Raw genomic sequence first — 15281 nt, 5'->3', positions numbered from 1 at the left:
GAGAGAGAGAGAGAGAGGGAAATCGAGAGACACTTGCTACACTGCATCACCTCTCACAAAACTAGAAATTGGGGGCCCGGCGATGGCACAGCAGGTTAAGCACACGACACAAAGCACAAGCACTGGTGGCGAGGATCCCAGTTCAAGCCCCCAGCTCCCTACCTGCAGGGGGGTCGCTTCACAAGCAGGTCTCCCCTGCAGATGGAGACTGGGGGCTTGAACCTGGGTCCTTGTGCACTGTAACGTGTGTGCTCAACCGGGGGCACCTCTGCCCAGCCCCGTGTATTATTTTTTTAAACATCCTCAACTCCCCTGACTGCGGCCTTGACCAGCACTGTCCTCAGATACTGCTTGTTCCTCTAGCCTCTGACCTTCACTGGCCTCCCTGTGATTTTCTGTGACCCCCACAAAGTCCGAGGTGAGATTCTAGAGCGATCTGTCTATACTGCAGACACCAGCCACTTGAAGTTAGGGGCAGAAAGTTGGAGAACAAGGTGGTGTGTCCCCACCCCCACCCCCATCTCCTTCCTGGGTCGGTCACTTCCTCAGAGGAGATTTGAGGGTCTGTACCTGGCGTTGTGGGAGTGGAATAAGGAGCGTGCTTCATGTGTTCCGTTTCCACTCAGCCACTGGCTGTCTGGGCCTGTCTGGGCCTCAGCATCTGCGCATCTGCGTGGGGACCATGCTTCTCTCTGTGCCTCTGGTAGGATAAGGCTGTGTCCAAGCTTCCGGTCCCCACTGCCAGGGGAAAGCTTCACAAGAGGTGGAGCAATGCTGCAGGTGTCTCTCTCTTTCTCTCTTCCTCTCTCCTTCTTTCTTTCTGTCGGAAGGAAGAAAGGTAAAAAGCTGGAAGTGGTAGAGTTGTTATAGAGGCAGCAGCACAGCAGTAATCCCGGATGGCAAAGAGAAGAAGAAGAAAGGAAAGGTGCTGAGGTGAATGAGTATACCAGCCTTGCTTGTCCTTGGGGTCAGATGATTCCCTGTTGGAGGTCAGCCTTAGAGAATCATCTGGTGGCTCTCTTTCTCTGCGTGGATCCACTGAAGCCATTCTGGAGAGAAACCTCAAGTCACGGATTCCTTGCCTCTCTGACCTCTTTCTTGAGCAGCAAATCTACCTTCAGCACGTGATGGGTAGGTAGATAGCCGAGAGAGTTTCTAGACACATCCTCACACACATGGACTGTCTTACCTGGATAAGACTTGGGATATTCCCTCTGTCCCCACCTTCAGAAAGCTCCTTCTTGTCCTTTTCCCAGACAAGGACCCCACCCCCCACCCCCCCATACAGTCACAGCAGGACCACCATTATCCCCTCTGCTGCTCCAGGTCCTTCTTGCCCGTCCTGGAGCTCCGTGTGAATGGAGTCATCCAGTCTGGGCCCCTTTGGGCCTCTGTTTCCTCCTTAGGAAGGGAAGAAGTGTTTGAGATTTCTCTGAATTCTTGCCTGTGTTCATACACTTTCTTGCTGAGTGCAGTTCCCCTGTGAGGAGAGAGTAGTGTGTTCATCAACCCTTCTGGTGATTTCTAGTTTTTCTTTTTTGTTTGTTTATTTGTTTTTGTTTTGCTTCCAGTTGGGGCTTGGTGCCTGCACTAGGAATCCACTGATCCTGGAGGCCATCTTTTTTCCATTGTTGTAGTTATTGTTGTTGTTGATGTCATCATTGTTGGATAGGACAGAGAGAAATGGAGAGAGGAGGAGAAGACAGAGAGGGGAAGAGAAAGGCAGACACCTGTAGACCTGCTTGTGAAGCGACTCCCCTGCAGGTAGGGAGCTGGGGGCTTGAACTGGGATCTTTGCCACCAGTGCTTGTACTTTGTGTCGTGTGCTTAACCTGCTGTGCCATCGCCGGGCCCCCAATTTCTAGTTTTTGACTGTGGATAGAGACACTGCCAACACTCTCATGCTTGTCTTTGATGGCCGTGAGTGCTCACTGGTTGAGTCTATGCTGACCTGCCTATGGCACGTGCTGGGCTAGCTTGGGGGTGCCTCCTCCCGAGCGTGTGTTCTCTGGGTTGGAGAGAACTCGACCAGAGCCAGCCTGGGCTGCTACTCACTCAGCCACGCAGGAGAGAGAGAGTGTTGAACTCCTGGCAGAGTGGTAATGCAGTGTCTTTATTGATCAGAGAGACAATGCTTTTATAGGGTAGGACCGGAAGTGGCAAGTCGGAAATGGAAATGGCTAGGAAAGGGGGTGGAGAAAGGCAGAAGTGGGCTGGGAAGGTAGAAACTTCCTTAGCAACTGTTGCGAGTGTTTTAACTGGTGGGATTAATATTACCTTGTAGGCAGGGAGGGTCTTGAGGGTAGAAAGAAGATAGATTAAAGGAATGGGATGGGTGGGGATCTTTCAGGCAAACCAATGATTATGTAAGTAGGCCATAGTATCAGGAATGCAGGGTGAAGCAGGAGGAGCTGGCTTAATGCTGGACAAACAAGGGTGCACAGAGAAAGAGTCTGCTCAGGAGGAGGCTCTGTGCAGGTCTGTGACGGCTGTGTCCTCATCGGCACCCAGGCCTGCCTGGGCCTCCGGGCCTCCACCCTCACCCTGAGAGGCTGCTGGGAGCCAGCCCTTCCCAAGTCAAGTGTCCCCAGACTGCTGAGCCCGTTTCTGTAGTAGAACTTGCTCTTGATTTTCCTGTCACTCTGCCTGACTCACTGCTTCTGAGGTGAGTGACGCCTGTGTTTAGGGACGTGTCCCACATCTTGGAATCCGAATCTATGCCCAAAATTTGGCGTCGTGCGAAGATAATAGCAGTTTTGAAACCAAAGAAACACCCAACACTGGCCGCCAGCTATAGACCAATTTCTCTCCTCTCCGTGTGTGACAAACTCCTTGAGAGGCTGCTTCTGTCACGTATTTCTCCTCTTACAGAGAAATTCCTATCACCCACCCAAGCTGGTTTCCACCCAGGAAGATCTACCTGCGAACAAGCCCTGGCCCTCTCAACTTACATTGAAAATGGATTCCAGAAGAATTTAAAGACGGGTGCTGTCTTTGTTGATCTCACAGCAGCCTATGACACTGTCTGGCACCGTGGTCTCCTAGTCAAGATCTCAAGATGCCTGCCTCCATGGGTGGCCAACACTATATCGTTTCTTCTCCAAAACAGAAGATTCCGGGTGCATCTGGGTGACAAGTCTAGCAGATGGAGACTTGTCTCAAGTGGCCTCCCCCAGGGCTCTGTTCTGGCTCCTACGCTATTTAATATTTATATCAATGACCTTCCAGAAACTTCTTCAAGGAAGTTCATCTACGCCGATGACATCTGCTGTGCAACTCAGGCATCCAAGTTCGACATCCTCGAGGAAACACTCACGAAAGACATGTCTCTGATACCTGATTACTGTAAAAAACGGCGACTAATCCCTAGCACTGCAAAAACGGTATCATCTGTTTTCCATCTACACCATGCCTCGGCCTCACGTGAGCTTCATGTGCAGCTTGACGATACGAGAATCCGGCATGAAGCCCAGCCAGTCTATCTTGGCGTTATTCTCGATCGCACCCTGTCATTTCACGAACATCTCATAAAAACTGCAGCAAAGGTGGGCGCGAGGAATCACATCATTGCAAGACTGGCCAGCTCCTCATGGGACGTGAGCGCTTCCACACTACGATCATCATCTCTGGCATTATGCTATTCCACTGCAGAATACTGTGCCCCAGTATGGTTCTGTAGCCCCCATGTCCACTTGGTCGATTCCAAATTATATTCCTCCATGAGGATCATTTCTGGAACCATCCGTTCCACCCCGGTTCCATGGCTGCCAGTTCTTAGCAACATCGCCCCGCCAGATATTCGTCGGGATGCGGCATCATCTAAGTTCATTTCCCACGTCTACACTCGACCAGACCTGCCAATATACGCCGATATCTTCGCCCACCCTGTCCAACGCTTGACGTCTCGTCATCCAATCTGGTCTCCTACGCCTACACTGAACTTCTCTGTTCCAGACTCTTGGAAACAGAGTTGGCAGTCAGCTGAGGTCAAGAACAAACACCTCATCACAGACCCCTGCGAGCGTCAACCCGGCTTTGACTTGGCACGTTATGATCGGGCCCTCCTCAATCGCTATCGACCAGGCCATGGCCGGTGCGCCGCTATGTTCCATCGCTGGGGAGCCAGAGACGACCCGAACTGCCCCTGCAGCTCCAGACAGACTACGACCCACATAGTCAACGACTGCCACCTCTCCAGATTCAAAGGAGGTCTCGAAACTTTACATCAGGCTCGACCTGACGCTGTTGACTGGCTACGGTTAAGAAGGGCAAACGCTAGAAGAAGAAGGGATGTGACTGGCCCCTACCCTTACTTCTGGCCATCTTTCGTCCTCTCGTGGATTTCGCTAATCTGTTCTGACAGGTTAAATTGCCCCGAGATGTAGGGATTTCAAACACCAGTGACCCCTTTTGGGTCATGGCTCAGTGGGTCCAGAATGAGGCCAGGGCTCAGCAGAGTGATTCTCTCACTCTGGGTGGTGCTGGCCAGAGTTCCTCATCCATTTGTACAGCTGGCGGCCAAGGCCAGCTCCCCCCTCCAGGCCTCTCTTCCTGGGGCCACTCATCTTATTCAGCTGCTACCTTGAACTTCCTTGTAGCAAGAGAGAAAGGAAGACGAATCTGTTAGTTTTCTTAAGTTCTACCTGAGAAATCTCAAAACATTATTAATTCCCCCCCTACTGTGTTGATCAAAGATAGTCAAAAAGGCCAGCTTAGATTCAAGGGGTATGGAGGAAGGGCTTGCAGAATGTCCTCTAGTTCTTTCTTTTTCTTTTTCTTTCTTCTATTTCTTGTAATGTTGGCCTGTATATATCAGAAGGGAAGGAAATTAACAGTTTTTTCTTTTTTGGAGGCAGTGTCTACTACAAGGGATATGTGAAGTTGAACCTGGGTCTTCTCTGGAACTCAAAACCCTTTAGTAAATAAAGAATTGAGAAATAGTGGTCTGAGAGGTAACACAGTGGATGAAGCAGTAGACTGTCAAGCATGAGGTCCTGAGTTCAATCCCCGGCAGCACACATAGCAGGTGATGTCTGGTTCGTTCTCTCTCTCCTCCGATCTTTCTCATAAGTAAATAAATAAAATATTTAAAAAAATAACTGAGGAGGGAGTCGGGCGGTAGCGCAGAGGTCTGGGTAAAGATCCCGGTTTGAGCCCCCGGCTCCCCACCTGCAGGGGAGTCGCTTCACAAGCAGTGAAGCAGGTCTGCAGGTGTCTGTCTTTCTCTCCCCCTCTCTGTCTTCCCCTCCTCTCTCCATTTCTCTCTGTCCTATCCAACAACGACGACATCAATAATAACTACAACAATAAAAACAACAAGGGCAACAAAAGGGGAAATAAATAAATAAATAAATAGAATAAAGAAAAAAAATTAAAAACCTGAGGAGTAGCCCTTGACTACCACCAGAAATTGGAACAATGCGAAGAGAGATTCCTGAAGACGCCATTAGTGTTTCTCCAGCAGAAGTCCTGCTGCCGACTGTGTGTCACCTGGCTGAGCCCCTTCTGCTAACACGGGGGTGGGGGGGGGGCTCCGTGTCTGCACAGTGAGACCAGGTGTTCTCCCGCATAAAACAAAACACTTTTTAAAGTTTTATTAGGCTTTCTCTCCTTTTCTCCGCCATCGTGGTGGCGGACTGACTTGTCTTTGCCATGTCTTCCCACAAGACTTTCAGAATCAAGCGCTTCCTGGCTAAGAAGCCAAAGCAGAACCGTCCTATTCCTCAGTGGATTCGGTTGAAAACTGGTAATAAGATCAGGTACAACTCCAAGAGGAGACACTGGAGAATAACAAAGCTGGCTCTATAAGGATTCCTCTCTAAGATGCGTACATGTTTATGCTGGGAGAGACTGCTAGGATTTTGAGCGGAGCTCTGTCTTGCACACTTGATTAGGACCCCACTCAGCCTTGTATCTCTTCCTGTTACCTGACTCAGTAATAATAAATATGTGAGCTATTTGAAAAAATAAAATAAAATAAAAAATAAAAGTTTTATTAGTGATGTACAATATTACAAAATAACAGGGTACCATTCCCACGACCAGAGTTCTGCGTCTCCAGTGCCTCCATTGGAAACGGCAGTGATTCTCCCAAGGTCCCAGAGATGGGTTGACTATTATTTCTGTAGCTGTCCATCCACCTATATCCCCCCACCCCCATTTCTTCTATGGCCGTTTCTTCTTTTCTCCTTTTCCATTTTAAGGCGTAGAGATACCTGTTACTACTTCCAACTGCTTTTTCTTTTTTCCTCTTCTGTCTCTGGGTCCTGATGAAAAAAAAAAATTTTTTTGCTTCCAGGGTTATTGCTGGGACTCAGGGCCTGCACTACGAATCCACTGCTCCTGGGGGCCATCTTTTTTCCATTGTTGTTGCTGCTGCTGCTGTTGTTGGATAGGACAGAAAGAACCCTCTAGTAGTTTTCCCCTAACGTTTCTCCCCCTCTGGGAGTATGGACCAAAATTCTTTTTGGGGAGCAGAAGGTGGGAGTTCTGGCTTCTGTAACTGTTTCTCCACTGGACATGGGTGTTGGCAGATGGATCCACACCCCCAGCCTGTCTCTGTCTTTCTCCAGTGGGGCAGGGCTCTGGGGAGGGGAGGCTCCAGGACACATGGGTGAGGGCGTCTGCCCAGGGAGGTCAGGATGGCATCATGACAGTATTTGCAATTTGATGACCAAAAAGCAGTAAGTTAAGTGGCAGGACAAAATGCTTAATGAATAGCAACAGGGCAGGTGAGAGCAGGGGTTTTAGGGTGGGAAGAAGCTAGGAAATCTATTTTAGGTATGTTCCAAGGGGCCCATGACTTTAGTGATTTTTGCCTGAGCCTGACAGCTGACATGGAGGTGGGCCGAAGATATTGTCTGGGAATGTAGTCAGAGTTGAGAATGGAATTAGAAAGATGGGTCAGGGCAGAGAGTAGCTCCCAAACTTGAAGAAAGTATATAAATACCATTAACTGTTTACTCCATCCATCTGACCTGGGGCCCATCTGACCTCTAATATCTATTAGAGGTCTAGGCCCATAGTATCTGGGGGAATCCCAGGACTCCCTGACTTGGGCCCCAGGTGATGGGGTGGCCTGGTAGTGACCAAAGAGATCATCATTAAGTGAGTCAGTCTCTTACCCTTTTCCAGCCTCCGTAGCCCTTTATCTGGCGAGCTTGCTATTCTCTCAGCTGTTGGAGGACTGTGCATCCCTTGTTGTCCCTGCATTTGCCCATGGGATCTGCCTTCAAGCTGGAGAGCAAAGGCCTCTAGGGTTTTAGTGGTGTCTAAGTCAGCCTCGAGTTTTACTGCATCTGCTTGCTTGATGATTCTAATAAAAGTTGTCATATAGACAATAATTGCCCTGTAGTTGATACGTTGATATAAATATTTGTGTGTTTGTGTGTATGAGTATAGCTGTTGGCCAATTGTGTACTTTATTTTTCTTCTAGAGATTATCAAGGGGCGACAATAATAAACATTTTTCTTTCTTTTTTTTTAAATTTATTTATAAAAAGGAAACACTGACAAAACCATAGGATAAGAGGAGTACAGCTCCACACAATTCCCACCACCAGAACTCCATATCCCATCCCCTCCCCTGATAGCTTTCCCATTCTCTATCCCTCTGGGAGCATGGACCCAGGGTCGTTGTGGGTTGCAGAAGGTAGAAGGTCTGGCTTCTGTAATTGCTTCCCCGCTGAACATGGGCATTGACTGGTCGGTCCATACTCCCAGCCTGTCTCTCTCTTTCCCTAGTAGGGTGTGTCTCTGGGGAAGCTGAGCTCCAGGACACATTGGTGGGGTTGTCTGCCCAGGGAACTCAGGTTGGCATCATGCTGGCATCTGGAACCTGGTGGCTGAAAAAAAGAGTTAACATATAAAGTTGAACAAGTTGTTGACTAATCATGAACTTAAAAGCTAGAGTAGTGCAGATGAAGAGTTGGTGGGGGGGTCTCTGTTCTGTAAATAGCTAGGAGGCATATTTTAGTTATATTCCAAAGGGCCTGTGGCTATACTAGTTTTTTTTTTTTTCCCCCCGAGCCTGAAATCTGATATCCAGGTAGATCCAAGTTATTGTCTGGGGAGTTGATGTCATGGCTGGAAAAAGGATCAGAAAGCTGGATTAGGGAAGAGAGTAGCTCCCAAGTATGGGAAAGGGGTATAAATATTGTTGACTGTAAACCCCATCAATTTGATCTGATCTGAGGCCCATATTCAGCTTAGGAGCCTGTGTGACCTCTGCATCCCTGTAGATCTGAGCTCACATTCTGTGGTCATGAGTAGGAACATTCCAAGCCGCTCCAATATTAGGACCCATCTTCCTCGGGATAAAGCAAAATTTTACAACTATTCAGAAAGTAGCAGAATGGCACCTTCTCCCTACTGGACTTCTGGCGTGGGCCAGGCTCACTGAGTGTAAGGCTCCTTCTCTGCCAAGATAGCACTGGTTTGGGCTTCCATGTGCTCCAAGTTCTGCACTGCCAACTGACTTTGGAAGCTCAGTTGGTTATCCTCCCTGCTTGGGCACCTTTATATAGATGGAGGGGTGCCTTGAGGTTTGTGAAACCCCAAGGGAGAGAGGAAGCTTGAAAGCTGGAGTAGCACACAGTCCTGGCCTGGCCTTCCTGGCTGCAGCTTGGCCTTGGCTTTTATAAATGCAGGGCAAAGCGGTGGCAGGAACCGGAACATGGCCTGTCTATCCCGAGGCCTCACAGATGCACCATCGAGGGTCGCCTCAGCCCCCAGCCCCCTTATTCTGCCTGGGTGAAAGCACCATGTGGCCGGGCTCCGGGAGGCTGATAGATGTCTATCTGTACGTTCTGGAAGGCGAAGGCAGATGAGACTTGTGCAAGTCACAGAAAAATCTCCAGCCGCCTTTAAACCAAACCAGAGTCTCTCCAACTTTAGTGTGTGTCAGAATTGCTTTGTGAAAATGCCAGCTGCTGGGTGTACCAGTCTCAGATGCAGGGATATGAGTGGGGCCCAGGGATGTAAATTTTAGTTTATTTTGTTTTATTGCTGTTTATTTATAGCAGCTGAAAGGTAGCTCAAATGTGGGGCCAGGCGGTAGCACATCTGGTTAAGTGCACATACCACAGTGTACAAGGATCCGAGTTCAAGACCCTGGTCCCCACCTGCAGGGAGAAAGCTTCACAAGTGGTGAAGCAGGTCTGCAGGGTATCTCTCTGTCTCTCTCCCGCACTATTTCCCCCTCCCTCACAATTTCTCTCTGTCTCTATTCAAAATAAATAAAGATTAAAAAATATATGTATCTCAAATGTACACTTTACTATGCCGAAGTTCAAGCCAGAACTTCACTTCTTTTTAAATTAATTAATTAATTAATTTTGCCTCCAGAGTTATTGCCAGGGCTTGGTGCTCCACTGCTCCTGGAGGCCATTTTTTACTTTTTGTTACCCTGGTTGTTTTACCATTGTTATGGTTATCATTATCGTTGCCATTGATGCCGTTGTTGTTGGATAGGACAGAGAGAAATGGAGAGAAGAGGGGAAGACAGGCGGGGGAGAGAAAGACAGACACCTGCATACCTGTTTCACTGCCTGTGAAGTGACCCCCCTGCAGGTGGGGAGCCCGGGGCTCGAACTGGGATCCCTACACCGGTCCTTGAGCTTTGCGCCATGTGTGTTTAACCCGCTGCGCTACGCCCAGCCCCCTGAACTTCACTTCTAAACACCACGCACAGGGAAAGCTTCACAAGGGGTGGAACAGTGCTATGGTGTCTTCCCTTTTGTGTCTCTCTCTGTCTTTCATGTTCTGCCTGGGGGAAAAGAAGGCTGGTGAGGTGGTGGGGAAGTGCCAGGGAGGTGGAATTGTGCAGACATAAAGCCTTGACAGGGGAAAAATTTATTGAGAGAGAGAGAAAAACACCAGAGTACTCTTCTGGCATTTGTGGTGCCAGTGATCGAACCTGAATCCTTAGGTTTGCAAAAGTTGCACTCTGCTCCCCTGAGCAATCTCCCTAGCCCTAACAGATAGTTGCAACATAGTTGCAACAAGTCCCAGGGCTTCTCCCTTCTCCCTGCCCTTCCTTCCCTTGGCTGAGTGCGGGCCTCTCTTCCATTGCCCCCCTCTTCCGTTGCCCCCCCAGATCCTGCAGGCCCTGGGAAAGTCCTACCACCCAGGCTGTTTCCGCTGCGTCATCTGCAACGAGTGTCTGGACGGGGTGCCCTTCACTGTGGACTCCGAGAACAAGATCTACTGTGTCCGGGATTACCACAAGTAAGGAGGCCGGGAGCTCTGAGCAGGTCTGGCCGGGGTGAAGCCTGGGTCCAGGCAGGAGCGTCTACAAGGCCTGCTACCCCATCTCCCCAGCCCAGCCACGGCGTACTGGTTCTGAAGCCTGAGCAGGGCCTCTGGTGTCCTGGGGCAGACAGGAACAGCTTGAGGAATCACCAAAAAAAAAGGCCTCAGCAAGAACTGGCCAGGCCCCACGGCCCCGCCTGTACCTGACTCCACAGGGAATGGACTCAGGTCACTGGCTTCACTCCCGGAGGCTGAGCCAGGCTGTGGGCAGGAGGTGTGAGGGCCCCGTGAGGGAGGCTTTCTGCAGGCTCCAGGCACAAGTCTCATCTGCCCTGGCCGTCCAGAAAGTGCTTGCTGTCCACTCATTGCTCCTCTGCTTCTCCCCACAGGGTGTTGGCCCCCAAGTGTGCAGCCTGTGGACTCCCCATTCTCCCTCCTGAGGTAAGATACCTTTCAGACCTGCTCCGGGGGCTTCCAAGACTGTGAACATCTCCTGGGGCTACTTACCAGATTGGTGTCCTGTCTCTGCACTTTTTAAAAAAATACCTTCTACCTTCTACCTCTGTGGTCCTGAGTAGCTTTTCAGTAGATACTTTACTCAGATGTTTCCTGTATAGAGGTAACAGTTAAATTGATTGCCATTGCGGTCCAGGAAGTGGCGCAATGGTAAAGCTTTGGACTCTCAAGCATGAGGTTCTGAGTTCGAGTTCGATCCTGGCAGCACATGTGCCAGAGTGATGTCTGGTTCTTTCTCTCTCCTATCTTTCTCATAAATAAAATCTTTAAAAAAAAAAAAAACCTTCTGGGGAGTCGGGTGGTAGCGCAGCAGGTTAAGTGCACGTGGTGCGAAGCGCAAGGACCGGCATAAGGATCCCGGTTCGAGCCCCCGGCTCCCCACCTGCAGGGGAGTCGCTTCCCAGGCGGTGAAGCAGGTCTGCAGGTGTCTGTCTTTCTCTCCCCCTCTCTGTCTCCCCTTCCTCCATTGCTCTCTGTCCTATCCAACAACGACAACAGCAATAAAACAAAAAGGGCAACAAAAGGGAATAAATAAATAAAAATTAAAAGAACACCTTCTGGGCCCAGAGAGATAACCCACTGGGAAGGCCATGTGCACCACCCTGGTTTGAGTTAAGCCACCTAACAGGAGGGGCTATGCACAGGAGCATGCTGTGATGGTACGGTTCTGTCTGTCTGTCTGTCTGTCTGTTTCTCTGGATGAAAAGATGAGAGCACTGTAATCACACATTGGTGAGGTCCTGGCTGCAGATAAAGAAATGTCCTTTTTAAAAAATATTTATTTATTTATTCCCTTTTGTTGCCCTTGTTGTTTTATCACTGTAGTTATTGTTGTTGATGTCATTGTTGTTGGATAGGACAGAGAGAAATGGAGAGAGGAGGGGAAGACGGGGGCGGGGGAGAAGATAGACACCTGCAGACCTGCTTCACCACCTGTGAAGCGACTCCCCTGCAGGTGGGGAGCCGGGGGCTCGAACCAGGATCCTTACACCGGTCCTTGTGCTTTGTGCTGCGTGCGCTTAACCCGCTGTGCTACCGCCCAACTCCCAAAGAAATGTCCTTCTAACATGCCCACTCAGGTATGTGGTGTCCTCACCAAGTAGCCGGTTCTCCAGCCCCGTGCCTTGTATGTTCCTAAAACCAGGTCAGACTCTCTAACATGGTATTAATTCCCAGACTACAAGGTGAGCAGAAAACAGGGTTTTTTTTTTTTTTTGTTATTGTTGTTTGTTTTGTTTTTCATTATAGTTGGGCGGTAGTGCAGCGGGTTAAGTGCAGGTGGCGCAAAGCACAAGGACCAGTGTAAGGATCCCGGTTCGAGCCCCCGGCTCCCCACCTGCAGGGGGGGTCACTTCACAGGCGGTGAAGCAGGTCTGCAGGTGTCTGTCTTTCTCTCCCCCTCTCTGTCTTCCCCTCCTCTCTCCAGTTGTCTCTGTCCTATCCAATGATGACATCAATAATAACTACAACAATAAAACAAGGGCAACAAAAGGGAATAAATAAATATTTAAAAAATTTTCTTTACTAGTGGTTTACAGGATTGCAAGGTTCCAGGCATAGCTCCACATGCACCCACGCTCAGAGTTCTCTGACCCCACCCCAGCAGAAAGCACCACAGCGCTCACACCGTCTTAGAGGCGGTCTTTTACTTCTGTGTCTTTGTTTTTCTTTTTCTTGCAGACTCGTGTGTTTTAGTTCTCGAGGTTCCAAATGAGTGAACCCATCTGGTAGTTGTCTTTCACCTCTTTATTTTGCAAAGCATAATCCCCTCCAGCTCCATCCCTCTTGCATCAAAGGACATGGTATCGTCCTTTCTAATTGCAGAGTAGTTAGTATTCCATGGACCATATACCCCTTAACTTCTTTCATGAAAAGCAGCGTCCTGGTGGGCACTTGTGTGCAGTGTAGACACTGATGTTCTGGGAAGGCTGCTGGCTCCTCCTGTTTCCCCTCATCTGCTGACTGTGTCCTTTTCTTCTGAGTGTCGTCCGCTCCTGCCCTGCCCTGCCCTGCCCTGCCCTGCCCTGCCCTGCCCCACATGCAGCCCGGCAGACCCCCTGATGGCTTGGTCTTGCTCTCCCCTGGTCCAGGGCTCAGACGAGACCATCCGAGTCGTGTCCATGGACAGAGACTACCACGTGGAGTGTTACCACTGTGAGGTAGGCCCTCCCTGCCAGCCCCATGGCGCATCCTGGAAGCCCAGGAGAAAACCAGCTCCTGTGGGTGGGGACTGGGGCATGAGATGGGTGCAGGATTCCAGCAGGGACCAGGGGGAGGAGGGGTGCAGCCTGATTTGTGGGTTCAGGTTGGAGCAGATGCAGACATCTGGGTGTGTCACAGCTCTTCTTGCGGGCTGAAAGCTCCTTCTCAGCAGAACCCTAGAAACCCTGCAGACAGGAGTCGGGTGGTAGCGCAGTGGGTTAAGCGCACGTGGCGCAAAGCACAAGGACCGGCGTAAGGATCCCGGTTCGAGCCCCTGGCTCCCCACCTGCAGGGGAGTTGCTTCCCACACAGTGAAGCTGGTCTGCAGGTGTCTGTCTTTCTCTCCCCCTCTGTCTTCCCCTCCTCTCTCCATTTCTCTCTGTCCTATCCAGCAATGACAACATCAATCAATAACAACATCAGTAACAACATCAATAACAACAGTAACCACAATAAAACAACAAGGGTGACAAAAGGGAATAAATATTAAAAATAATAATAATAAAGAAACCCTGCAGACCCCTCCCCTTTAGACCCTCCCCCCTCCCCCCCCCCCGCCAACTGACATGCCCCTGGCTGGTATAAACATATTTAGTGGATTTATTGAAATATCTATTTAAATGAGAGAGACGCAGAGTGGAGGAGATACACAGAGAGAGCTAGAGACCGGAGCCCTGCTCAGCTCTGGCTGATGGTGGAACTGGGGGCCGAACCTGGGACCTCAGAGCCTCAGGCATCAAAGTCTTTTGCAGAAGCAGGATGTTGTCTCCCCAGGCCGAGGTTAGTTTTTGTAATGATTTTTTATTCAGTTCAATAGACCCAGAATGTCACAATGTCCTCCACAGGTCCTCAGTGTTCTGTCCTGACATATTTTATGAGTTTTTCAGTCCCCAGTCTTGGGAGATCTGGTGTGTGCTTACACTGCCGTCACAACCCCAGCTCCAGCCTGCCCCGCGTGGCCCGTGTGGGCGGCGTGGTCAGCACCCCACCCGGCAGGAGCTGCGCTGCCCACCCAGCGTCCCCTGCTGACTCTGGGGTGTGTGTATGTCCCGTGGGGTCTTGCCCTCTGACACGTCGGCCTCACTGCAGGACTGCGGGCTAGAGCTCAATGATGAGGACGGCCACCGCTGCTTCCCCCTAGACGGTCGCCTCTTCTGCCACTCCTGCCACATCAAGAGGCTGGAGCCCGGCCCCTCGGCCACTGCCCTCCACCAGCACCACTTCTAGCCCCAGGAGCCTCCGGGCCTCTCGGCGCACAGGAAGCCGGGGATATACAAGAGAAGCTTGCTCACCGAAACCGGCGGTCGCTGCGATGGAATGGGGGTGGGGTGGGGTGGGGTGGGGAAGACATGCACGGGGTCCTTTCCCGGAGCCAGAGAGTGAGCCCTACCTGCCCGTGCCTGCATTTCCCAAGTGCCTTTCTCTGCCGCCACGTCTGCACTGAGTCACTCAGGAAGCAGCTGCAGCCAGCCAGAGTGTGACATGTGACGGGAGATTGCCTCACTGCGAGTGAAAGCCCCCCCCCCAGCTAGAAAGATCCTTGCACCCAAACAGCCCACCCCTCACCACCCCCCACCCTGCACACACACATACCCCGAACGGTCTAAGAAGACTCGCTTCCACTCCAGAGCTTAAGTGCTTTTTCAGGCAGGGGGATTGGGTCTAACATACTTGGTGAGCCGCAGCCCAGCTCTGAAATGAGACATGGGGTCTCCTCTGAGTAGGCTCATGTGTCTTCACTCCCTTCCAGGCGGCCGGGAGCCTGGTGAGCTTGGCCCCGTCTTAGCCGAGTGTGCTTTGGGGAAAGAACTTGGTGCAGGCACCAGGTGTTTAATTTTTTTTTTTTTTCCTCCTCCTCTTGTAGAACTTTCTAGAGTCTGTGACTCTGGAGTTCTCCTACTAAGGCAAGTCTCAGGATCCTATGTGGAAACACCTCACGTACCTGTCTTGACTGAGCATGGGCGCTTTAGGAATCCTGCCCACATCCTGAGAGCCCGCCCTCGTGACAGCCGGGAGGTGGTGTGTGAGCACACTGCTAGGCCAGCACGAGGGCTGTGTGTGTGTGTGTGTGTGTGTGTGTGTGTGTGCTGCAGGATAAGTTATTATATTCAGTTCATAGGTTTCTCTTTTGCCCAGTTCTTGGCACAGATATTGTGTTTTCAAGAAATCATTATAAGGTACACTGCTTTTGTCTGTTTTCTCAACTTCTTCTTCTTCAAAAAATTTTTTTTCCCTCCACTTTCAGTCTCTCTCTCTCTCTCTCTCTCTCTCTCACACACACACACACACACACACACACACACACACACACA

General features: G+C 50.4%; 2 protein-coding genes across 2 annotated transcripts in view; both read left to right on the top strand.

The window, feature by feature from the left end:
- LIMD1 (LIM domain containing 1) overlaps window positions 1-15281 on the top strand; it is a 46551-nt gene extending 31270 nt beyond the window's left edge. Inside the window, exons 5-8 of the mRNA XM_060204916.1 lie at window positions 10097-10227; window positions 10641-10692; window positions 12858-12926; window positions 14059-15281. Of these exons, the coding sequence (XP_060060899.1) occupies window positions 10097-10227; window positions 10641-10692; window positions 12858-12926; window positions 14059-14196 (390 nt within the window). The 3' untranslated portion in view covers window positions 14197-15281. The remainder of the gene's footprint in view (window positions 1-10096; window positions 10228-10640; window positions 10693-12857; window positions 12927-14058) is intronic.
- On the top strand, window positions 5601-5989 carry LOC107522957 (large ribosomal subunit protein eL39-like). Its single transcript, XM_060204814.1, has one exon. It carries the CDS (start codon window positions 5653-5655, stop codon window positions 5806-5808), a length of 156 nt encoding a protein of 51 aa, XP_060060797.1. The 5' UTR covers window positions 5601-5652; the 3' UTR covers window positions 5809-5989.

This window comes from Erinaceus europaeus, chromosome 12, assembly GCF_950295315.1.
Source record: "Erinaceus europaeus chromosome 12, mEriEur2.1, whole genome shotgun sequence".
NCBI lineage: Eukaryota > Metazoa > Chordata > Mammalia > Eulipotyphla > Erinaceidae > Erinaceus > Erinaceus europaeus.
Note: the sequence above shows the minus strand (reverse complement) of the source record. Positions and strands in the feature narration are given on the sequence as shown.